The 26,043-nt window shown below is 39.7% G+C and overlaps 1 protein-coding gene across 2 annotated transcripts; it reads right to left on the reverse strand.

Annotated features, from left to right (window-relative positions):
• Nucleotides 1-896: 896 nt before the first annotated feature.
• On the reverse strand, nucleotides 897-26,035 carry txk (TXK tyrosine kinase). 2 transcript variants are annotated; one of them, XM_038732301.1, is made up of 17 exons: nucleotides 25,899-26,035; nucleotides 20,228-20,431; nucleotides 12,235-12,283; nucleotides 11,534-11,615; nucleotides 11,319-11,450; nucleotides 11,170-11,234; nucleotides 10,684-10,743; nucleotides 10,393-10,447; nucleotides 9,507-9,586; nucleotides 9,281-9,405; nucleotides 9,124-9,198; nucleotides 7,535-7,706; nucleotides 7,196-7,412; nucleotides 6,065-6,129; nucleotides 4,946-5,064; nucleotides 3,514-3,671; nucleotides 2,656-3,331 (listed from the first exon to the last, which is right to left on the reverse strand). In XM_038732301.1, exons 2-17 carry the CDS (start codon nucleotides 20,238-20,240, stop codon nucleotides 3,230-3,232), a joined length of 1,569 nt encoding a protein of 522 aa, XP_038588229.1. In that variant the 5' UTR covers nucleotides 20,241-20,431; nucleotides 25,899-26,035; the 3' UTR covers nucleotides 2,656-3,229. The 2 variants fall into 2 exon arrangements, with proteins under 2 accessions (XP_038588230.1, XP_038588229.1); XM_038732302.1 differs by lacking the exons at nucleotides 2,656-3,331; nucleotides 25,899-26,035 and adding an exon at nucleotides 897-1,096 and having other exon boundaries at nucleotides 20,228-20,690.
• Nucleotides 26,036-26,043: the final 8 nt, after the last annotated feature.

The raw sequence follows: 26,043 nt of genomic DNA on the forward strand, positions 1-26,043 counted from the left end.
TACATACATACACATATACACCCAGAACAATAACCAATGTAGTTACCATTTCATCAAATTTGTAGGCCAATATTGTCTGCTGTGTAGTAAAACTACAAATAGCATTTCATTTTACAACCGTGTTGTAATATGACGAACAAATGACCTTGTATCTCATTGCACTTTTCATATAGCTACAGAGACAACACCGTAACACTTTGTAATATTATTTTGCCCCAAACTTTAGAAAAATAAGTTAGATGTTGTTTCTTACTAACGATTAGTTCTGCGCATGAATTGTCAAATTGGATTACCAAAATGTTTTTCTTTCTGTGTACACCTTCATAACCACAAACAGAACATTAAAATCAATGAAGAAGAATAAGATCAGGAGACCTCAAAATATGTTATATGCGTGCGTAATTTAAAAAAGAAAGCAATCATAAGGACATTTACAAAACGCCCTTTTAACACTGACTCTTGTTGAGCACAAAGTTAAAGGTATAAGTGGGGGTGCAGCTTCCCCTTAATATTTTCTCTTACAGTTTCAAACTGGACTTTTTGCAGCTGTGATTACAGAAATAAAAATCTAATATGTTTTGCTTAGGTAACAACTTTCTTTCCAACAAGCGAGCCAGCTACACATCACTGGGTGGATCTGACTCTCCACAGCTCACTAGGAAAAGCTCTTTACCTCCACCTGCTGTTATTTCTAACACACTGATTAACTTAACATAACATGATTGAAATAAATCAGTTTCTCCACATAGGTGGTGTTTTTTTCCCCAACAGGCTTATAAAGTACTCATCCTTTACTTTAGCTTTAACAAACAGAATATACTGTGATGTCTATAACATACATTATTCTCTTTGAATAAGAGTTTTAAAAGTTTAACATTAATTTCGCAGACACAATGTTACAAGTGAAAAAGTTATCTGAAATTGCTTTAATGAAAAAATAGTTATTTACAATAAAAAATACAGTCTGTACATTCATGATTACAGTAAAAACAGCAATCAGCAATATATTATCCATGTGTGTGTGTTAATCCGTATTTTCTGCCAGTTTTCTGATTTCCTCCAGCAGCTCTGAGAAAGACGGCCGACCCTGAGGCCTCTGCGACACCACCACCATCAACAAAGAAGAGGGGAGACAAAAACAATTTCATCTTAATAATAAAGTCTAACAAGAACATGCTGCATTCAAAAATAACATTTACAGTAAACTGGAATGATGTCAGCGTAAAAATTTAACAGGGTGAACTCTCATCACTGCGGTGCTTCCCAAGTAATTCGAATGGAGTCGCTGCAGTTAGTGAATTTGCTCCTGGGGAGTAATCCACTCTAATTTTTTAAATCAACTTTGGTAAAGTTTGACCTGCAAATTCACGCCATCAACAAACAGCAAGCCATCTTCCCAGTGCTGACCTCTGAGGGGAAGGAGAGCCAGAGAATCCAAAGTGGATATATTGCTGTGTTACACTGTTCGCTTTTATTGAATATGCTGGAGTAAAAAAAAATGGTTCAACAGGAGACAGGAGTTGATGAAACAACTATGTCTTCAGGATAAACTGTGTGATCTCATTATACTGAGCAAAGCTAAGGAAATTAACGGTTGCTTCATTTTCCCTCTTCAAAAACCTTTTGTGAAACCTTTTTATTTTTTTTTAATAATTAGTGGAACTATAATATAATGATTCATTTAACTCACATGATAAAAACTAAATCATCTTCCTGTCAACTGAGCAACTCGATCTGCTTAGAAATGAAGTGTGGCCCGGGAGCGCCCTGGTGGCTGAATGGTTACAGTGCACGCCACATGACCAAAAGGTTCATGGTTCAAAGGAAAGCCAAAGTTCCTACTTTCCGCCACAATTGACGCCCCCCTAGTGACTGTTGCTAAGTCCGACAAACTGTTGGACCTGTCGGACTTTTATCACGGCACTGTCTATTACTGCACTCCCTGGAGAAATATTGTCATATTTGTTGGAAAAAACGATCTCAGAAAAAAGCAGCCAGTTTTGCCATTTTATTATACTTTTGAAGGTTTTATTCAGGCTGTCAAACTGACTCAAACAGACGTGAAAAAAATGAAAGACAGAAGCTATCGCCTACCGATCACACAGTAAAAGTGAACCACCGCATCCCCCGACGATTGAGACAAAAGACAACGATATAAAGGATCAACACTGGTCCTGTACAGCTGGGTAGGCCTATTCATTCAATTATTTACAACCATTAAAAAGCAGAACAGTAGGGTTATATAATGTTACATTCAGTAGTAAGTTAGCTAGCCTTAGCTAACTACCATTACATTAGAAACAATCCACAGCCTACATTTATCTGGATTTCTTTCAGGTTTTGGAAAGAGAATAAATCGTACTACTCCTTTCAACTTCTCTGAGTAGCGACTGTAATTACTACAAGTGCCCCAGGAACAGAGTTTGACCATATCTTGTAAAAATACAGCAAAAATAGCTAGAAAACAATGCCTTTTGCATTAGAGTCAATGGAGCGCAGCCATGAAAGTGTCGGACCTCAGTTAGAGAGAGTCCTATACTGCGCTGCGTATTCGGGGCGGGGCTTAGCAAAGGGTCAATTGGGCCTTATTTCAGAAAAAATATGGTAGTCAATGGCAAGAGACTTCTTATTTTTTTAATCCGTTTGAACTGTGCCCTGAATTACAAATGTGCTGTTTGTCAATTTAAAAGATAATTTTGTCAGTAAAGAAAATAACATTTTATATTAAAACTGTAACGTAACATTTTGTTTTGTGTGAAACCGCACAATGAACTGCATCTTTGGTCTGGTACAATATACATCATCATAGTGCTAACACTGTAATCCTTGCTAAAATTCATTGCTTGCTTGCTACTAAGCTAGGTAATTTAGCTATGTCCCACGCAGAAATATATCTCACCTGATGTATTTAATCCAACAACTCCTGGTCCATTTATCACATCATCTACACATGGAAGCTCTTTGACTTAAGCTTTAGTAATGTTAGCTTCAGCCATTGAGAGAAGAAGTGTGCCATCACTTATGTGACTTTTGGGTCTTTCTAATTTTGTTTTACAACAAACTGCAACTCTCTTGACTTGCAGAAATATCTTTTAAACTGACAATGTGTGTAATTCAGGTCATAACATTTGTTGTGTCTTGCTGTAGACTACCGTACATATTTTTTTTCTGAAATAAGGTCCCATTGTGATCCAGCGGAAGGGGAGGGGACTTAGGCACTCTACTCCAGCTAAGGATCTTTGGTGCATGTCATACCTCTCTCTCCCTCTGCCTGTCTTTCTTTCTCTCTCTCTGCCTCTCTCCACTTGTTTCCTTTCTGCCTCTTCACTGTCTAATAAAGGCAAAAATGTGGTTGGAAGCTTCAGACGCACCAAGTGAGTAAACCTTGTGATGAGAAACTTTGGCCCAAGTGGAAAAACTTAGGTAGGTTTAGTTTCTATTAGCTTGCTGAATCAAAAACACTGAATGAATGAATGAATGAATGAATGAATGAATGGATCAGTGGTTTGTTACCTCATGCCAGCAGCGGTACATGATGGCGTAGAGCGGCTGCGAGGCTCGGTACGGCCGGTACAGCCGGACTCCTCTGGTGATGTCATTAACCACATCGAGGTTGCTGCTGTTTTCAAATGGAATCCGACCCTCCGAGTAGATCTCCCACATCACCACACCTGCACACACACATTTACATTAACCCAATACTACAACTACTACTTTCACACGGGAAAGAAACACTCCTGGGTGAGAGTCCAGTTTATGGTCCTCTGTCCACCTCAACCACATTCTTACTTTAATGTTAAATATCCTACACCTACCATTAGCTTTTATAAATGACGGAGCTTTCCCCAGTGTGTTGAACTATGACGCTAAAAGGCTCCCCAGAGCACTACAAACTGATGCCAAGTGTCCAATCGCAGGAGGTGCAATATTTTTTAAGGGTCAAAAGTGTGTAAAATTTAATATTCTACAGTGTTAAGAAAACATTTTTGTTTGGTAAACTGCGTTTCCTGTTTTATTTTGAAATAGTCCATGTCAGGGGCGAGTTCAATCTCAAAATGTTTTGCACCGGTTTGCAACATCCTCGTTTCTGCATGTGGTTCCTGTTTTAGTTTGAAGTTGTCTGCGTCTGTTGTCTGTGTCTGGTTTTGCTTCCTGTTCTGTCTGGTTGACCCTAATATGTTATACCTATTTGTGCTCCCGGTTTGCTGGTTTGCTGGTTTCCTTTTATACTTGTCAGTTCTCAGTCTGTTTTTCTGTTTTGTGAATTTATGTGTCTCAAATAAATCAATAAAGACTAGTGCTGCTGAGAGATTGTCTGCTTCAGGGTCCACAACCTGTTTCTGCCTGAACACACGGCCTGAATTGAGACAGAATAATGATTGAAAAAATTCCCTTCAGTATCACAAATCATATCGCAATTTCAATATCAGTCCAAATAATTAAAATTTGACAGATTTTAGTTGCCATACTTATTGGTTGTTGTACAGTGTCGCCCCGATTTCTGACTTCAAAAAGATATAAGGGGATGGGTTTTCAGACACAGTTCAAACATCTAAAAAACTCTTTAATGTGAAGCATTTTGACACCATTACAGACTCAGAATACATCCAAATTTGTTCAGGTTTAACTTTCAAGTCCTAAAATTATAAATAAACTTGAAAAGATTTTTGTTTTATTTATTTGTTCTTTCAGTGGAACAGTTAAAACGTGACTTTAATTAAAGTAATCAATAACAATAAAGTTATAGCAGCTTCACATAAGAAGTAGATGTCCTTAAAATCCTGTGTTGATCAAACCCAACTATTGCTAAAGGATAGACCTACTGCTGCTACTGCTATTATTACTAGTGCAACTGCTACACAAATTGCTCGTACTAGTACTTCTACTAATTTGAAGAAGAAGAGCTAAGAAGAGCGAGTGGTGAATGAAGCCTGTGGTTTCTCACCGAAGGACCAGACGTCAGACTTGCTGCTGTATTTACTGTAGTGGAGAACTTCAGGAGGAGACCACTTCACTGGGAATTTCGCACCACTAGAACTGGTGTACTGGTTGTCTAGAACGTACCTGCAAACATTAAAAAACACAACTATAGAAAAGCTGATGCTGCAAAACTGCCAGAGACACAGCTGAAACACAATACATTGTTAGAAATTTTAATGTATAAGTTATAGTAGTTTAGTTTCCTCTATTAAATGGTTAGAAAGTTTGAGAAACACACTTGTTTGCTCCTTCGCTGGGAGATTATTTAAGAAGACTGATACCAACAGCCAGTTAGCTTAGGGCGGGTTCACACCTAAAGGTCTGGATCCTGAATCAAACCAAAGTGAGAATGATGCATTGTTTAAATTTGCCAGCTGGTCTGGTTTGCGTTCACAAAGGCAACTAATGGTCCAGAAAATGTAAAATTAAAAAAAAGCCATATCATTTGATTGTTGGCCATATAGTCAGTGGGTAAAAAGACAACGCAGTCCTCCAAATTTCTCCCTGGATATTGTAAATCATGGAGCACCGTTAGGTTCATATTGGTGTTGGTCTGGAGCACATATCAGAGAGACATATCAGACTCTAGAGGGTCGTGCATATGTCATATGTAATTGAATAATTGGTTCAACCGGATGGAACAAGGTCGGTGTGAAGGCACCCTTAGCTTTGCGCAAGAATCTGGACCTGGACATACCAAAAGGTAATAAATGTAATATTTTGCTTAATTTTAAACGGTGTAAAAATGGCAATTTGCAGTTTTACAGGGAGTTAGTTAGGTGCCAGACTATATCAAATGATTCCAGTAAATTGGAAAAACATTTATTCTTTGGTTTATGTATTTATTAAACATAGCAAGCTTTACAGGTGCTGACAGGCATATTTAGTTACCTTTGGACAGAGATAGGCTTGCTGTTTCCCACTGTTTCCAGTCTTTATGAGAAAATAAGCTATCCTAACCAGCTGCTGGCTGTGGCTTCATATTTACCATACAGGTAGATATGAGACTAGTAGCAATCTGCTCAACTAACTGTGCAAATGTTGAATTTTTCTTTTAAAACTTGAAATAAAGTGGCAGCCGTACCTGGTCATTCCAAAGTCGCTGACCTTTACCACATTGTGCTCATTGACCAGACAGTTCCTGGCTGCCTGGATGAGAGAAAGACAAGCAAGAAACTTTAACAAATATGCACCTTAACCATTTTGTCCTATAGGCTGTGTGAGAAGAGCAGCCGCTCAATACTGTACCAAATTAAAATTAATTAATTTAATTTTATGCAACTTTATCTATCTATATATATATATATATATATATATCACAGTATATATCTATACTGTGATAGAAACATGCTATAATACTGTATATACAATTTTTTTTCCAGAGATAGCTTATTATCTGACAAATTAAGACTCCATCTATATGAGCAACCAAACAAACCGATGAATAAATTGTCTAAAACAAACAACAGTTAACATGAGCTCCGTGAACCACTTCAGTCTAATAATGTAGAGTCAGAGGAAGTAGCTTTTACCAGATACATTTATTCAAGTACAAATTCAAGGTACTTCTACTTTCCTTGACTATTTCTATTTTATGCAACTTTATTAAATATACAAAGTACAAATATTGTACTTTTAATTCCACTATATTTATCTGACAGCATTAGTTATTAGTTTCACTTTTCACATAACAGTCCCCCCCCCTTCCTGTCACAGTGTCCATTGAAAACAAAATGTGGGGATTTTAAAAGGTGAATGATTGTGATAAAGTGAAGGATGAAGTTCCTTTATGGATTGCAAAAGTTCTACTCCTTCTTCAGATAGTGAAACTATTTAAACTATGCGTCATAAAGCTGAACACAAGCTTCTCAACAAGTTTCCCTGAGATTGTGAACAGTTGAGAACTTTCACTTGTAGTGTAGTATTTTCACTGTGTGGTATTCTCTTTGTAGTGAAGGGAGAGAGCAGTCACCCCACCCTAATTTGATCTAGACAGCTGACTGTGGTCTCCTTTCTCTACAATCTTACATCAGTAAAAGATCTGAATACTTCTCCCACATTTTCTTCTACCTCTTTTGCAATTAATTAAGTGAAGACACAGCTGAACACAAGTCAGCTGCATTGTTATCCCTCCCCCATCATCACTTGTGTTTTGGATTATGTATTAAACAAACTATACATACACACACCCATACATACACTAACAGTGACTCACCAGGTCTCTGTGGATAAAACTGTGTGCCTCCAGGTACTCCATCCCCTCACAGACGTCCTGGCACATGGACAGAAGCCATGCATCCTTCAGAGTGCCGCCCCTCTGCCGTAGGAAGTTCAGCAGGCAGCCGTTCTCCATGAACTCGGCCACGATCAGCAGGGGGCGCTGCTGCAAGCAAACACCATACAGCTGCACCAGTTTAGGATGGCACAGCCTCCTGGTAGAGACAACAAACAAACACACACAGTTTAACTTCCTTGTGGTGACAACAGTGAAGTTGCCAAAACTGTTTCCCTGCTCCCTGTTTTTTCTCCATCTTAATCCTCCCCCCCTCCTTACATCATGACCTTGGCCTCCTCGATGAAGTCCTCCTCGTACATGGCTCCCTCTCGGATGGCCTTGATGGCCACTTTCTGCTGAGCCCTCCACTTGCCGAGCCTCACCAGACCAAACTGACCACTGCCCAGCTCCTTCATGAAGGTCAACTCGTTGGGATCGATCTCCCACTTCTCTGGAGTGATGGAAAAAGAGAGGGAAAAGAGAGGAAGAAGAGAGGCAGAAAGGTGAATGACAGAAGAGAAACATGAGTTAGGGTTCTCATTTTCTTTAACAGGACCATTGTGGTGGTTAAGCATGCTCGTTTATCACACCACACAAATGTTTCAATACTCTTGTTTTTTTAAATTGGTGAGTGCATTTTTCTACCTTAAAGGTGTTCCTCAATTACAATAAAATAGACTTGAAACTTGCTTGAGTTATTTTTAGCCACGTAGCAATGCAATTGAAATCAGGCTGGTTCAACTGGTTCTGAATGTATTCATGAGAACTGGCTTCCCTGGAGATGCAACATGTCACCTGTCTGCTCAGCACTTATGAAGCAGTGCAGCTACAAGTACAATTGTTCCTTTGGCGCACCCAAATGAGAGTTATGTAACAGTTTGTCTTTCATTGAGATGCTGCTAATATAAGATCTCTGGGGAGTCAAAGTCGTGATTGAGGCCATTCATCTTAATGGAAACAACATACCAAATGAAACTGCTTCCAGAGCTTAGGTTCCACATTGTAGAAGGCTGCTTATTTTTTGGTCAATGAGGTGCTGAAATCCTCATAGAATATAATGTGCCCTTTGACTTCCCAGTGCTCCCTTGTCTACAGTAGAACCAACTCCTTCTCCATATATCCATTGAAGAGGACACCAGTATGTGATGTGGTGACCCAGGCTGCCGTAAATTCAGTCAAGTTCTTATAGACTGGATAGGTAAGCCTACAGTATTTCCACAAGAAGCTTGCACATAAACTGCCTTGTTACCCCAGGAACATTCTGGTAATCTGACAACTCACAGGTTTTGTCTTTAGGAACATGAAACCAAGTCTCTGTCATTCACTTTCTGAACATCAAATTCTTTTTTCACTTGCATTTCACTTCCCGTAGTCAGTGAATCAGTCAGCATCTTGTTGGCACCTTGACTAGGTTAAGCACTAGTCTGTTTCAAATGCACTTTAATACCCAGATGCATGGTTACATTCATTTCTGGAACTGTTCAAAGGCTACTTAATAATAATACGTCCACAAATAGGGAAAGATCCCACAGGATTTGATATTTAAAGCAAGCGATCGTCTGCATATAAAGAAACTTTACGCTAATCTCCAGCTTTCCCTCCACTAAACTTAAGTACTTAATTGCAAGAGGCTCAAGAGCAACTACAAACAAGAAAGGAAACAGGAGACAGTCCTGACTTTTGCCATAATAAACTGGGAATAATACAAATTGTCTTTGTTTGTTTGCACTTGTGTTATGAAAAGAGAATCCAACTTAATTCTAAATATGTGTTTTGCCTGGTTCAAATGTAACAATAGGTATTATTAATCTATGAATGTGAAATAATACATAGAGCAGCTTTGAATAAATGTGTGTTTATTGATCTACCTGAGCTGAATCCTGATGTGGCGGGTACACACCTTCCCATTGGCCCCACTGCATACCGCAACCTGGTCAATAGACCTACAAACACATACCGAACCATATCAAATGAAGCCTTATATGTATCAGTGTTGTCTTTAACAAATAGTGTGAGTGTTTGTACCTGCTGCATTGTGTTCGTGGTAGTGTATGACATCGGGTATGGAGTTGAAGGTGTGTTTTTCAGCCAAGAAGAACTGTCCGGTGTCTGTTATTTTGATCTGGTAATGCCTTATATCTCCATTATCACTGCACACATGCACACACAAAAAACAAACAGGTTACAGGTAAATCTTTACTGTATATGTGAATTGTTGTTGTGTCTGTTTACATGGTCTGATGTGAATCACCTTAATGTTTTTGTGTAGACAGAGACGGTGTAGACTCCCTTCTGACTGGACTCCCGCACCACAAAACCACCTTCTTTTCCCTGGAAAACAACCAGATGTCACTTGAACATTAAAAAAAGGGAGGAGCTCCACCAGTGGCAGTGACACTTCAACAATCCAACTACTGTTAATCATTGAATCATCCGTCCATCATATTCTTATGTTTATTATTATCAGCTTAGTGTATAGAATTTTCCTTCTTTAAAAGGCTGTCACAATGTTACAAACACAACAATTTGTGCTAAAGTAAGCCAAAGATGACGGCATGTGACTCAAACAATGTCTCTCATCTTTGTCTGACTCACTGACACAGCTGTCTTGATAAGAATGAACACTGTTAATCTCCTAGGCAACCCACAGTTGAGTCATCTTCATCTTTATTTTGTTTCGTCACAGACAGACTGCCTGGTTTTCTTCAGAAAGAGGTCTTGCATGTGGCTTGAATCACACACAACGTGACTTAGGTGTCTTGTTTTCAACCAATGTCCAATAGACTCTTCACACATGGATAGAGGGGTGAATTATAACCTTATTGGGACATAGAGAGTGTCTATCAGGGATAAATATGCACTACTGCCTACTTCACCAATAAGAGTTGACCAAGTCCGTCTAACCAAGGTGATATCTTTATTTATCTATTTATATTTTCTTAGATATTCAGTTTAACATCTATATATACCATTTTAGCTAAGGTTGCACTGTAGATCTACTACAACATGATTCAGCTCTAACCACAGCAAATATATAGAGGTGTGTGTATCAAAGTTTCTTTCAGAAAGCCACGCCCCTGCATGCAGGTATTAACAGACAGATAGCGAACCAGGTACACCGACAGGTTGATAGATACCTCCTGTCTCAGCAGCTGCTCAGCTTCTGTCCTGGTGATGTTCTTGCAGTACCACCTCCACAGAAGAAACACAATTAATAGTTTAATTGTTGTCTTTTGATGATTAAAAGTAATTAATGAGTTTCATAAAAAAGAATAAACAATCAAAGCTTTGCTTTACAGTGAGAAAAACAGCTAAACAACCCATCTGCTGCCTCTGACACCAAAGCAAAATGTTGAATACTTGTATACTGTTCTTCTATGTTATGTTTGAACATTAAACAGACAAACGTGAAACAATACAAGACTCACGAGTTAGCTTCGATTCTGTTTTTCTCTGTGACGTAGTTACTGGGGATGAATCCTTTATTCCTGATAGAAACAAGTAGAAAGGCAACATGAATTATCTGCAGGGTCTAACAACATTTTCAGCTCAGTCTCAACTCTACACTGTAAAACTTTGCTGAAGTTTATTAATATAAGTCCTACTTCAAGCCTTTGCTGTACATAGCCTCAGCATTGACAGTGCTAGCATTCCTATGCTAATGTGCTAACATTTGCTAACAAGACAAACAAAGCTGTCAGTATGCTTCATCAGAACTGCTCGTTACATATTTGAACAGCTTTGGAAACCTGCTATGCTTTGAGCTGAATGCTAACATCAGCATGCTAACAGCGCTAACATGCTGATGTTTAGCAGGTATAATGTTTACCATGTTCACCATTGTCATTTAGTGTGTAAGCTTACTAACATGTAATTTATCTATTCCAATAGAATTGTGTTTTTATTCAATGTACCCATGTTTGTCCTGCGCTCTCCACCACAGCTGGTCTTGTTTGTGGAGGATGATGTACTCCTCCCCCTGTGGATACAACACACTGCATCATCAAACATCTACTGCTTGGCTTGTGTCTTTGTGTGTGAGTGTGTGTGTGTTTATGAGTACCTGTTTGAGTGTGAGGTCAGTGTCCTCCTTGGCGGTGAAGTCATACATGGCGACGACACTTAGCAAACCTGGACCTACACCATCCACGTCTTCAGGAGGGGGGAGAGGCAGCCTCCTCCTCGACCTGTCGACCTGAGAGAGCAGAGAAAAATAATTAACAAATAAAAACAAACAGTGCACACATGTACACACTATACACAAACGATCTGTCTTACCCGGCAGGCTTGTCCTGGATATCGTCGGCTCTGGAAACACAGGGATGTGCTTCCCTCCAGCTCCATGCGGGTGCTGATCTCCCTGAAATAAATCAATCAATAAATCAGACAGTAAAGTACATTTTGTTAAAAGAATGTTTTTCACTATCCAAAATTAGCATCCTAATTAATATTACAGTGAATTCAGAAAAAAACAGAAAACTGGTTCCAAAAAACCAAGATGGTGACGGACAAAATACCAAACTTGAGGCTTTAAAACAGTAGTCCACAAACCAACGGATGATGTCACAGTGGCTGTGCCGACTGCTTTTATCCCGTCTATGAGTGTAGTGCTAATTAACAAATGTTGCTAAGATAATGAACATGGCAAACATTAAACCTGCTTAGCATTGGCATGTCAGCATTGTCAGTGAGCGCTTGTTAGCATGTTGATATGAGCATTCAGCTCAAAGCAAGTACAGCCTGACGTGCATGTGAAATCACATCAAATAACAACAACAAAACATATCCCTCACAAGTGTGTGGTTGAGATTAGCTTCAGTGTTTTTATGCATGAATCTCAGGGAATCACTAACTTTAATTACCAGAGTCAGATTGCAACCTAATGAATTATAAAATAGGAGTCAATGTTTTATTAGGATTAGAAAGAGAGTCGCTAAAATGGAGTTGCCCTTTTGCAACGGCTGTATGCATCTTTTTACCTGGTCTGTACAGCACAACAGCAGCAGAAGACTGAGTGGCTGGAGTGATCTGGAGCAGAAAACAGAAGAAGAGCAAAAATGTTAACACTGTGATCACATAGAGGGGAGTCATGTTGTTTGACAATGATTGACTGTTAATCCTGATAAATATAAAGTATCTGTTTTATGCAATTTGTTGCAGATTCTTGGCCAGTAAACTCCTAAAATTAGATTTTCAACTCACTGAGGCTTAAATAAATAAATACAAATTACTAGTACTAGTTCTGTCTCTACCAATTTTAACATCTTTACCATGTGATATGTACCTGCCTAGTGCTGTCTTCATGTTTAAAAACAGATAATTACGATTGGTGGTAAGTGCCAAGCAGGCCATATGTGTTTTTTATTCCTGCTTTCTGTCTCTCCCCCTATCTCCTGTTTTCTCCAGGCGCAATAATGGCCTCTGACCTTGTTGTTCATTGGTCGAACAAGTCTTAAGCTGGCCAATGATCATACTAAGCCCTCAATAAAATAAGGCTGCCTGAAGAGTTCACAGTTTCTGACTCTTATTCTGCAGTTGCATTATGCATGAACACACTTGTTAAATCTATAAAGAAAGGTATTTGGTGGGAGGTTAAAGTTTGGCGTAGCCTTCAAATTCACATGTAGTTCACTTTGTCAAGAAACACAAGGTTTATTGGTTGTTTTTGTTCTTTTTGCAGATAAGATAGTTCAGCCTTTTGTTTGTATTTTGTTGCTGCGGGCTAAAATGACCCAAATCGCCTTTGTTTTTGCTCATATGTAGGTCAGATCTGATTTTTAATTTTTAACAGTGGGAACAACCCAGGTCACATGGTATCTGATCTTTCCCAGTTCGGATTAGGGCCACTTTCATATGTGGTCTAAATCAGAGATCGAAATCTGGACAGTGAGATCGAAATTCATGCAACTCTGACATCACTCTAGAGCAACATGGTAGAGAGAGAGAGTTGCAGGACTCCTATCCTGTACAGTGCCAGAAACAGACACGAAGTTGTGAACATTTGCCATAAATCGGTAGAATTGTGACCCCGTGAAGGAAACTGGGAGAGGGCAATGAAAAACAGAAGTGAAGTGCACTATAACCTCTGTGGCCTCCATGGTTAACAGCGTGCTGTGTGTGATGGCGTATTATTCTTTTGTGCATGCAGGTCACTTTCAGGCTATGGCTGGTTCAGAATAGAGACTAATATAGGCCAACAGTCAATGAAAAAAAAAATATTATATATATAATAAAGTAAAAGAGAGTTAAGCATTAAAACCTGCAGTGTGAAAGAACCTTTAGTTAGGTTTAGATGTTATATTGTTTTCAACTCATTTATTTGGCACAACCACCTGATCCAATCCTCTCTCACATTTTGAGAACCTTTGTTGAATATTCAGTATTAACTTGTAAATGTAAATGCTTGTCTCATGTACAAGATTATATATATAGATTACTGACTTCTCCTCCACTCAGTCAGTTTGTTAATACACGAACTGCGCACCGTTGCACAACAGGTTCAGCAAGAGGGCATAGAAAAGCTGCATCATCCCAGCTGCTATAAGAGAATTGGACACATAAAGCTCATTTCAGTTTAAAAGATGGGTAATCAGTACTCAGCTCTGTCTGCATGTCGCTGTCCTCAGGTTGTCAGCTGTCGCCTGTTGCTTTCTTACTGCCAGTCTGCTCTCATGTACCTACATGCATGTCTGTATTTGTGATTCTGTTCTTAGTTTGACTGAGTACTGTGTGGGATGCTACCTATCAGTTAATGTTTATATTCTCATTGAGAGCTTTTGGGTTGCATGTTGCATATCTTTTTAGAACATGAATTACAGAAGGAAATATATCAGTACAATGTCTAAATTAATATTTTCATTCATCTAATTTTTCTTGCTTCTTTTCTTGCATGCTCTCATAATGACTCATAATTTTGTATTTTTTCTCTCTCTCTCTCTGTTCCTCTCCATCCCTCTCTCTCTCTCTCTCTCCCTCCGCCCACCCTGAGCCATGGTTCTGCTCGAGGTTTCTGCCTCTTAAAAGGAAGTTTTTCCTTTCCTCTGTCGCCTAGTGCTTGCTCTTGGTGGGAATTGTTGGGCTTCTGTAAATAACATCACAGAGTACGGTCTAGACCTGCTCTTTTATGAAAAGCGCTCAGAGATAACTGTTGTTGTGATTTGGCACTATATAAATAAAATTGAATTGAATTGAATTAACAACTGTCCAGGGACTACAAATGAGAAATAGTCTTTTGGATACCTCTGCCGCAATTACATCAATGTTTTATTAACATGCACTGTCTGAATAAATAATAATAAGAAATAAAGCCCCTTTTAATTGTCACTACCACTTTCACTTGATTTCCTTGGTTGCTGTGTTGTCATCTCTTTTTTCTTTAAAAAGGGACATAATAATCTAATTTGATGCTGTAGACTCACTACGTCACCAATATTTACTAGTGATAGATAGAACGAGTCGGGCAACTAATTGGAATGATAACTGGCATTTTGAGATCCGTGAAATCTACAGCAGTACCCAATGTATTTTTCTAATTCATTTATTAATAAAAGTTGCATTTAAAGCAACCTTTTACTTTAAGATAACATGTATACTTGATTGTACTCTGCAGGAACAATAGGATTATACATGACTTTTCTTTGTCTTGATATGGCATTATATACCGGCCTCCCTGCTCTCTAAATATGGGCATTGGCCATTGAAAAACCCATATCAGTCTGTCGTGGAAATTATATTCCTGATGACAGGTTGAGCAGAGAATTGAGTTACAACCAATTGTTGCCTTTGAAGAATTTATTTAACAAAAGAGAATAAACAGAGAAGTACTACAACACATATACAGCTGGTCCAGAGACCTGCTGCCTAGGGCAGCTTCGGGCATCTGGCCCTGGGCAGAGGGATGCATCATCATTTACACAGTCTAGTTTTCTATGTTTTGGGGAACAGAGATCCTCTCTCGGCCTTGAATGAACATTACAGGAGAGGAGAGGAACAACAAGAGAGGAAAACACCCAAAAAATCTCACAGCTCTGACCTAAACCCTAGTAAATGTGGACAGACTAACATAAGGATTATATATATATATAGAGGTTAAGGATAAAAAACACAATACATATATCTATAAGCCATAACGAGAATAGTAATAATAATAATGTTAAAAGATCATACATAAAAGATTAAATGTAAGAGGACACAGTTTTCTGCCATAACAGAATTGACCACTAATATTTACCCTGACTGAGTGCAAGCCTCACTCAGGCTTTTACAGTTTTGTTTTAGTTGAACTCTCTCTCTCTCTGTGGATGTTTGTGGTTTTGAGTAGGAGGTCTTTGTCAGGAAGTATAGTTTCCTTTTCTGCAGAACTAACACACTCTTTATCTCTGGGTAGGTCCGTGTGTGTCTTTCTGTGGGCGAGTGAACAGACAGCTGTGCGTGGGTAAATTTCTCACCGTTTGTGTTATTATGTATGTGTGTGTGTGTGTGTGTGTTTGCAGCACGTCTTCCTGTTTCTGTCGTTGTGTGTGTGTCTGAGTTAGACTGTGTCGATGATTGTCATTTGATTTAAAAGGTGACTGCCAAAATAAAAGCAGATTTGAGATTCACCTGTTAGCGTCCCATGAGTCGATGCCATGAGGACTGAGAACTCTTCTGGCGGTTTGTGGTGAACCAACATCCCACCAACACACTTTCTCTGGTGTTATTTTTTTTTTAGGCTGCCCAAGAAGTTCCTTCCTCCACACGCAAATTGAAAACTTAGTTGAAGACTTAGCTTATAAAGCTATATCGCAACACCTGTACAGGACTGAACAGATTTTCAATTGAAAAACATTTACTGTATTTCCAGTGGTGGAAAGTAACTAAATACACTGCTCAAAAATTAAGGGAAGACATAATCACAGTATAACATACATCAACAGGTGCACTGGAGAGGCAGCAAGACAACTCCCTAAAAAGAGGAATGGTTTTCCAGGTGTTTGCCACAGACAGTTGCTCTATCCTTATCCTTCATGACTGATTATTCTCTAGTTTTGTGTTTTGCCAGCATCCTTGTTACTACTGGTAACATGAGGTGGTACCTGACAACCTGTTCTCACTACCAAGTCATCACAAATGGACGCATGGTCAAGACCCATTGGAGTCAGTTTGTAACACATTGGGGACCCCATTTAGCGTCATAGTTCAACACACTGGGGGAAGCCCTGTAGAGTCATTTTTTTTATGCTAAAGGTAGGTTTATAATATGTAGTAGGAGGTGCTTAGGGTGGACAAATGGACCAGAAACCGAACTTTCAAGCAGGATGCCAGTGTTTGTTTACCGTGTGAAACAAAAAGTCAACCGTGAGTGTTTTTATTTGTTGCGTAGGTCACATCCATTGAGTATCTTTAGCAAGTAATGTGACTTAAGTTAATTAACTGGACGTTGTATATGTATTGTTGCTAACTTGATAACGGAGCCCTCCACGTCCAAAAACAATGCTAGAAGTACCAAGGGCGTTCAAACGCAACGCCAAGGGGTGGTGACCAAGAGTCCATATGTGACCACTTGGTAGTGAGAATGTGTTGCTGCAGCCCATTCAGGTTGCACAGGCAGTCCAGCTCTTCAGTTGCAAGAACGTTTGCTGTGTCTCCCAGCACAGGCCGTAGAAGGGCATCAACCCAGCAGCAGGACCAGTATCTGCTCCATTGTGCAAGGAGGAACAGGAGGAGCACAGCCAGAGCCCTACCTCCAGTGGGTGTGCATGTTTCTGACCAAAGTGTTGGAGATGAGGGTGGCATGAGCAACTGCAGATGGAAATGTTTTCATATTATCCAGGTTTTTGCTCATTTAACAGCTGCAATACAAATGCTGCTCAGACATTAAAGTGTCAATATTAATAATCATCCTACAAAATACAGTGTATGATATGAGAAGGGTCATTTGGCATAATGTGCTATATTAATTTATTTATATAGCACATTTAAAAACAACCCTCAGCCTGATTTGAAGGCCAATGAGGTGGGTCTTGAGGACTTGAAAATGTCAGCAGTCCGAGCAGTTCTTATTTGAACAGGTTAAATATTCCAAAGATTAGGAAAAGGCTCGGTCACCTTTGTTTTATAACCTGGATCTGGGGACATCGAGGAGCATCTGATTGGATGATCTCAGTGCTTTGACGGGAGTGTAAACATGTAAAAGTTCTGATGAATAAGAAGATGCCAACCCATTTAAAATCTTAAAAACAAGCAATAAAATCTTAGCCTAGATGTTATAAATGTAAGGATTGCTCTTTCAAAATCTTTGCGCGGCAGGCTTAGCTTAACGTTAGCCAGCAGTCTCAGCTGAAAGAAACTGGCTTTCACAACAGAACTAATCTGTTTTTTAAATTTAAAACTACTGTCGAAGTTCACACCCAGATTCTTGGACGATTCTTAAATGAACGACTATACAATCCTAAAGTATCAATAACATCTACACAAGCACTTAAATCCCCAGGATGACGAAACACAGAAACCTCAGTCTTACTTTCATTAAGAGAGAGAGAGAAAGTTCTGATCCAACCATATTTTAAGATCTCTCAGGCAGTTAAGAAAGGACTGAGGCTTTGTCATTTGATTTTACAGGCAAATAGATTTGTATATCATCTGCAAAACAATGAAAGGAAACACTGTGTTGGACCCCTATGCCCCTAATGCTGACACACTATTCGAGTCGGTATAAAAGTATGGAGTGATTAACCTTATCAAAGGCAGCGGTCAAATCCAAAAGCACTAGTCTAGACGCAAATCGCTACCATGGTGACCTGTCAATCAGGACAGAGATGAGTCGTATCAAAGTCCTTATTCATAGTTTTCACATGACGTCACATTCCAAGGAAAACGCTCCCTTGGAGTGAAAAAACCAGGAAGCAAGTGATACACTGTTACTTTGAGTTAGTTACTTTTGCGTTGCCAAAATGCTGGATGGTTGTTGTTCATTCAAATGCTCTAATAGATGAGTTGACGAGCTGCCTGAGCTGTGTTAGGTGAGGGATTGCCTTCAAGGTAAACATAAACATTACCACAGTCAATTGTTGTCAGGGAACTGGCTGTTTTTAACGGCAGAAATACGGCAGTGGGTGCTGAATATGGATCGCAAGTGCCCAGCACTTGCAGTTTGTGTCCATATCTATTTTTTTCTTGAGTTGAGAGGTGATCCAAATTAAACTTAACGGCTTTTGCGGCGTCTCTACAAGGGAGTCCGGTGTGAGCCGCTATCTTAGTCTGTTATTTTGCCCTCCAGATCACTGTTCATGTCACGTGACTGAAAACTATGAATTGGCAAGTCCTGCCACTCTGGAGCCATCTTGGTAACGGTAGTTATAACAGACTAACAACATCAGACCTCTGTCTAAATGAAGGGAGAGAGAGCCATCCCTGCAATTTCACTGGTCACCGGGACATAAAAACTGCAAGTAGAGAATCAAACTGTAAAATCTGATAAAAATTGCTGAAAAAGTTTGATGACTTTGCCCCAAAATAAGTTTTTCCCCACCGGTTAGACGTAATAGACCCTTCTGTCAGTGAAACCCCATGATTGGCTGAAATATTTCCCCCAGGCTTGGCTGTTAAAAGCAGACAATAGTCTTCTTAGTGGGAGGGGCAGGATAACTGCCATCTTTGGCAATACAGGCTTTCCCTATAGAGCTGTATTGTGGATTATTAAAATGGCGTCTCCTCTATAAAACGTCTCTGATCATATCAGCTGCACTGTGTATATTTAACTAGGTGTGAACTTGATTTTGGCTGCTGTCTGTATTTTCGTTCGCTTCGACCCTTTCACAGTGTATTTTCACTTCATGAAAGTTATTTGTACCATTTTGGTCACTTGTTCAGTGTTCAGTTGTACTAAAAGACACTCTACGAAGTCAGCTGTTCATTTTTTCCAGTAAGTACATTTTGTTTAAGCCACTAGCCAAAATTAGCATCCCAGTTAACGTGATAGACGGTTGCACTTACTAACCAAGCTGGCGAGCTCCACCCTCTTGTCCGAATATGTTCAATTCCGATCATGTCTAGTTCCAAAAAAACAAGATGACGGCGTCCAAAATGCCAAACTTGAGGCTTCAAAACGGTAGTCAACAAACCAATGGGCGACGTCACAGTGGCTGCGTCCACTTCTTTTATACAGTAGATAATACTGTAGACTTTTTAATTTTAAGAAAGATGCTTAGTTTTCTCTGTTGTAATGATGAAACATGAGAGACAAAAACACGGACTACACTGGTGCAAAAGCGTTTCTGATACAGGCTGTGTAACTTCAAAAGGCCCCTATAGACCCCTGTGTAGCTAACCGGCCCTTTGTGCCAGTGACAGAAACAGAAGTGAAACTGTTTCTATGTGCTCAGCAGTTGAAAGGCGCTACTTTGCAGAAAGGAGTCTCTGCCTTTATGGAGCTTTCAGTCTGCATTTCCACCACTCTGCACATCTCGGACACACAACATTAAAATGACATTAAAACAGCAGACAGAAACGTAACTGAGTTTGCGTTCTTAAACCAAACCGTCACTTTTGAAATGCTTTTTGGTGCATTTCCCCTACCGTCTACTTCACGTTCTTATAAATTTCTCTTCTGATACCCATATACTGCACATGAAAAGACTTTTAGGTTAGTGACTTTGTCACATTTTCATTTTTGCATGTTTTACACAAATTTTTTCCTTTGACCCAGTAAATTCTCATCAGTTTATCGCAACATTTCACAGCGTGACTGAGCTGAAGTTCACGTTTCTTCTCAGACGTTTCCTTCGTACTTTCTACTCAGCATTGCCGAACGTGTCAGTTGTATGGATTTGTTCGATTCGTTATTGTTTGCCGTATCCTGCTGCTGTTTCAAAAGGAAGAACGTACCGTTTCTTCTCGTAACCTTGTGTATGTAAAAAGTGTGTGTTCCCGTCTATGAGATATAGTTTATCATCAAGTGTTGAATCTGCAGATTCTGTAGGTACAGGTACTTACTTGAGTGAATCATGATCTACTGTCTTAGCGTCTCTTCTTCTTCTGCTGCTCTTTCTCCCTCCTCCTCTTCCTCCTCTTCTTCTATCTGTTCTTGAGCTCCAGGTTTTCTTCTTCAGTTCAAAGCTTCTTCAGTTTTAAAGGTCAGTGATGATTTCCCTGCAATCAGTTGCATCGACGGGGTCAGTCTGATCATAGGTGGGAAACCTTGAAAAAGCAAAGCGACAGAGACAGAGAGAGGTAAAGAGAGAGAAAGAGAGAGAGAGAAAGCGAGAGAGAGAGAGAGAGAGAAAGAAATGCAGGTGGGTGGAGGAAGTGTGGAAGGTGAAGAAGAGATGTGAAGAAAAGATGACAAAAGAAAGACATGAGGAGAAAAAAGAAGAATAAAGATTTTATTTTATGTCTTTGTCTGCTTCAGCCACACTGATGAAGTTTAAAAACAAATAATTTATGTGGACAGTGTTTACAGAGAGAGATGGCGTGAGAGAGAGACACGAGGGGGGAGAGACAGAGGGAGATAAAGCGATAGAGAGGAAGTGAAAGAATGACGTGAATGAAACCACAAAGCATCCGTCTGAATAACTCCAGGAAGAAAACACGTCACACACACGTACAAGACAAAAAAGAACTCATTATTTTACTATTCACTATATTTTGATCACCATAAAACATTTGACTTGAGTTCATGAACAAAGCTAAAAGCTAACATGAACTTAAATTGAATCTCAACATAACACACATTTTTTAATTAGATGAAACAAATTCAGTAAACAAATGAAAGTAATGTTAATGTCAGCATGCTAACGTGCTCACAAACATGCCGATGTTTTGCATGTATATTACCATGTTCACTGTAGCTTAGCGTGTTAGCATGTTAGCGTGTTAGCATGTTAGCGTGTTAGCATGTTAGCGTGTTAGCATGTGCTGGTAAGTAATTAACACAAAGTGCAGCTGGGGCTGAACGGACTGAATGTCGGTTTTGCAAATTTTGGTCATAAACAGTAAACAGTATTGGAAAATTTAAAGGATGAAAAGTCAGAGGAAGGTCAGTAGGTTTCATCCTCTGAGATCCACAAAGGTTTGTGCCAATCTATCCAGCAGATGTTGAAATATTGGTGGTCTGTGGACCAACAAGCCAACATTGCTAAAACATTGACTGCGTTTACATGCAGCCAATAACCCGTTCAAAACCGGGATATTAGCAATAACCCGGTCGCGAACGGCCATGTAAACACCGGCAAAAACCCGAATATGCTCGGATTTTAAAAACCGGGATATTATACCTGGGGTACCCCTTTTCTAACCCGAATTTTTGGTCATGTAAACGCGTATCGGCATATCCCCATAGTGATTTGTGTTCTGCGCATGTTCGCAAGGAATCTTGGTCTTTTGAGTAGAGGAACTTCTTGTATGCGCCAAACCCGCGTGCAGTATACGGAAGTAAACGAGGTAAACATGGCGAGACGCAGCACAGCACCGTACCTCTGGAGCGAGGAGGAAACCAATTTTTTAATTCATGTTGTCAAAAACATGAATATAATGTCTTTTGTTGACGGTAGAAAGTACAGAGATACTGACATTTACAAGAAGGTGGTGTGTTCTCCTTTAGGTTCTGGTACTTTGTAACATGTGTGTCTCTGTCTTTGTTGGTTATTCATTTTGCCCCATGTCTGCCTGTCAAGTGTTCTATCGGTTTTTCCCCCCGCTCTCTCTCTGCCTGCCTGTGTCTCGTTAATCCCATTAGTATCACCTGTGTTGCTCCCGCCCTGCTCGTTAGTCCCTGTATATTTACCTGGTGTTTCTGTCTTGTCTTTGTTGAGTCATTATACCTTGTGTTGCAGTATTTTCGTTGTGAGGAGAAGCTCAGTCTGTTTTTGGATTTCTGCCTGAACCCTGTTTTTGGACTTTGTGTTTTCCTTTGCCCTTGTGGACTTTACTTTGTATTCAGCCACTACTTGTAAGTGCGCTCGCCTTTTGTTAAATAAACTGTTGAACTATCTGGTTCGCTGACTTCCCAACATACACTGTGTTTTTCCTTAACTGGATGAACTAAAGCAACAAAACTCCATTTAAAATGTGTCAATTTAGCATGACATCAAACTGGTCCGGTGAATTCGTCACACATGTGATCCACCAAAAACTTTATGTGAAAATGCATTTGTGCACTTAAAAGGATCCTTTCACAGTATTCTACCAACTTAAAATCACAAACAGCACAATGAACTGGTTTAATATGCAAATAAGTTGCAGAGATTTACAGCAATGTTTACAACCAATGCACAAAGTGGCCTGATGTTGATTAGAGTGCAGAGAAAGTAAGGTTCTGTAGGAGATGCACGGGCATGGTATCACAACACGTAATCAATTACCTGCTGTGTTAGGATGCTAATTTGTAGCATGTTTACTTGATACTACTACTCTCTACTTACTTATTACCATTTTTATAATTGCAGATACATTTAACAGAAAGTCAAAGCACACAGATAACAGACGATATGAATGGCTTTGCCACATTATTCATAGACCACCTATAGGAAAACATCACAGCTGGATAACCGGGTTGTACCTGTGGTTCTGCTTCAACCTGAGCACTGGAGAGCCATGTAAGAGGTCATATAACCACTTATAAAAACAGCATATGGTCAGGTGTGGGTTAGTCCTTATGTCTGGATTGGGTGGGCGGTTGATTAGCAGAATAGGATAACGCAGCAAAGTCCAACTCTTTTACATGAGTTCAACGGCCTAATTATTACATTGGGTCGCTATACTTCAAAACTCAGTGTTAAGATTGAACACACTGAAAACACTAAATGTTTTTAAACAGGTGGTGTGTGATAGATAGTTCACATCATCCTAAAGATCTCTGCAATTCTTGGCAAAAAGAACTGCAGTCAACAAAGTGGCTGCAAAATTGCTGCAATGTCACAATTACTGGCAAATAAAATCCAGAATGAACATGGAGATATATTTAGTTAAATTGAGCTTTATAATGTGTCAAAATGAAAAAGATAAATTATAACACTTCTTCTCTGGTGGAACAACGGAGTGATTTTTCCTCCCAGAGTTTGATAACTCATACATCTGATTGGTCAGTACTTCCGCTGCCTCCGTTGGGTAGGGTTGCTTAAGGTTAGGGTTAGCAAATCAGAGGGAGAGTCGGGTGCAGGACTCGACGCAAAGTTTGTCAAACACTAGCAGGAAAAAAACGTGGAACTACAGGGCAAGAAATTGCGGTAACCATCTTGGCAAAAATGCATGGAGGCTAAATCCTGATCTATCAGGTAATAGACAACATATTCCCTCTCCCAACACTTGGTCAACACTCCTTGGCGTTGCTTTTTAATGCCCTAGGTAGCCTTTAGGCTTGGTTTTTGGATGTCTAGGGCTCCGCAGTCAAGTTAACAACAACAAATATGCAACGTCCAGTAGACTTTCAAAATAAAACTAGCAGTTAACGTTGTGAAACATTGCAGTTTTGGTTAGGTTTAGGCAACAAAACTACTTGATTAGCTTTAGGAAAAGATCATGGTGTTGGTTAAAATAACTACGTTACTTATGTAACTTGAATAAAAACATTCAGTGTTGACTTTTTGTTTCACACAGGAAACCAGGGGTGGATTGGCCACCTGGCAATTCTGGCATATGCCAGAAGGGCCGGACTATTTGTTTTGGGGTGGGCCGGTCAGATTGATATTAATATCAGTGTTTCCCACACATCAGCTTTACTTGGGCGGCCGTTGGGGTACGTAAAGGGCCTCCGAAAATATTTGGTGACCCATTTAAGTATTTTGTAGACAAACCGAGAGAATGATCCTGATCCTTGAGAGATTATAAGACTCAGACTGCGGATATTTCACAAGGTTTCGGTTTCGATTGGCTTCCTCATTAACAAGTCGCCTCTGCGCACCCGCGGGTGAAAACGGTATCGAGTGTGAAAATCACAAGTGCGAAAGTCATTTTGGCCACTTTATAAAACAGCCCACTGCTGATGGAGAAAGTCAACAGGGTAGACAAATACAGGGAGAGAGAAAAAAGAAAGAGGTAGGGCAAGCCGCTGTGTTTGCAGGAGAGGTGGATGTTCCTTGCTTTTATCATCAAATTTCTTCAAAATAGTATTAAAATATCTTCTCGTCTTGTTCTCATGACCAAAGTCTTTCATCACACCCCTATTCTCAGACCTTATGTCACCAACTCTTTACAACACAAAGTGACGCTGTTACACACAGTAGGCCTATTGCTTATATTATCTCACCATCTGTACACAAATGTAGCCTAAGTAGTGAATGTGTGTTCGTGGGGATGCGTGGTAAGGTGGGCTGGCGTGGCTACAGTGCCAGGGCTGAATTTTTGTCCCAGTCCGCCCCTGCAGGAAATGAACACCGGTCTCCTGGTTTAAAGTCCGGTTTATGGCTCACTGTCAATGCCAACCCCCTTCTTACTCAAACATTTCTGTTAATTATCCTATGCCTACCTTTAGCGTTTATGAATGATACTACAGGGCTTCCCCCTACTGTTTAATCACCGACCACCAAATCTGAGCTGTTGGAGCATAGTGAATGCATCAAGAAGCACCGGTTTTACACAATAATTCTTCCTCTCAGTTGCTGCAACTAACTTGAATTCAACAACTTCTGCTGCTTCTAATAACTAACAACTGTGAAGTGTTGCCTGTGATGAACTTTGTCCGTGCAGAAAGTTTCAAGTCTCTGTCATGTTTCTAAGAAAAGAACTGAAACCAGCTGCTGGCTGCCATGAAAGAAGTGATCTTAAACACGTTATGTTAGAAAGGGGTATAATTGTTTTGGTCTTGTACTATTGTATTGACTTACTTTCACAGGTCAGCTGTTTTTTGAGTAAACTTTCACTATAAAGCTTTCACTTTCAGTGTCTACACACACACACAGGCCTGGAAATTAATACCTGCCAAGCACCAAATGCGTGTATATTTTCTGTTTGCTGAATAAATGTTGGAAGGCTATCTGCAAATGTATTCAGCACTATATTGTTGTATAATAGCTAATTGACTTTAGCTAGCAGCAGACCGGCATTAAAATACTGAAACAAATTTATATGTGACAAAGTCACTTTTTGTTTTTGTTTTGGTTGGTAAAAAATTATCCTTGGCCAGTGGATTTTTTTCTTCCAGATCCCTTGACAAGTGAGCCAAAAAGTTCATTTCCACCTCTGCGCACACAATTGTGGTTTTATAAGGTGGAGTCTGCTAAATTGAGCAACTTTTTGTGTGTGTACTTGGCTCATTTTAGCTTGCTGGTTTAGTGACGTTACTATGTCAAACTCACTGACCTAGTACATGCCCAACATAGAAACCTCAGACCAATCCAAACTACTGTTACACGTCCACTAGGGTTGTAGCAACAAGGACATAAGTTTACAGCAGCAAGACATGGTAAAATACACGCCAGAGCTGACTCCACCCTACTTGTAAGGACTTATACTTACTCTACAAAAATTTCCTTACTTAAAAAAACTGTCTCCTACATGTTTAAAATGTTATTTATCTACATAAAAGTTTTCCCACTTCTTTGTTGTTTTTAAGTGTTCCCTACTTTCTAAATATCATCTTTTCCAAATACGTCTTCACTTTGCTAAACTGTTCCCAATTTAGGCTCCTCACTTTTAATCTGACCTCCCTTAAAAAAGAAAAAGTCCTCACTCTTATGGCTGAAAAACTCGAGCTGGTCCTCTGAAGACCACACACGCGCGCGCCCACGTGCACGCAGCGGCTTTATGTTGCAGGAGCAGATATTGAATCTTTTTCCACTCTCCTTTCTGACAGATTGACTAGTCAAAAGATCTCA

Source organism: Micropterus salmoides, unplaced genomic scaffold, assembly GCF_014851395.1.
Source record: "Micropterus salmoides isolate LMB-PRFRI ecotype aquatic unplaced genomic scaffold, ASM1485139v1 Ms_hic_scaffold_2, whole genome shotgun sequence".
Classification (NCBI taxonomy): domain Eukaryota; kingdom Metazoa; phylum Chordata; class Actinopteri; order Centrarchiformes; family Centrarchidae; genus Micropterus; species Micropterus salmoides.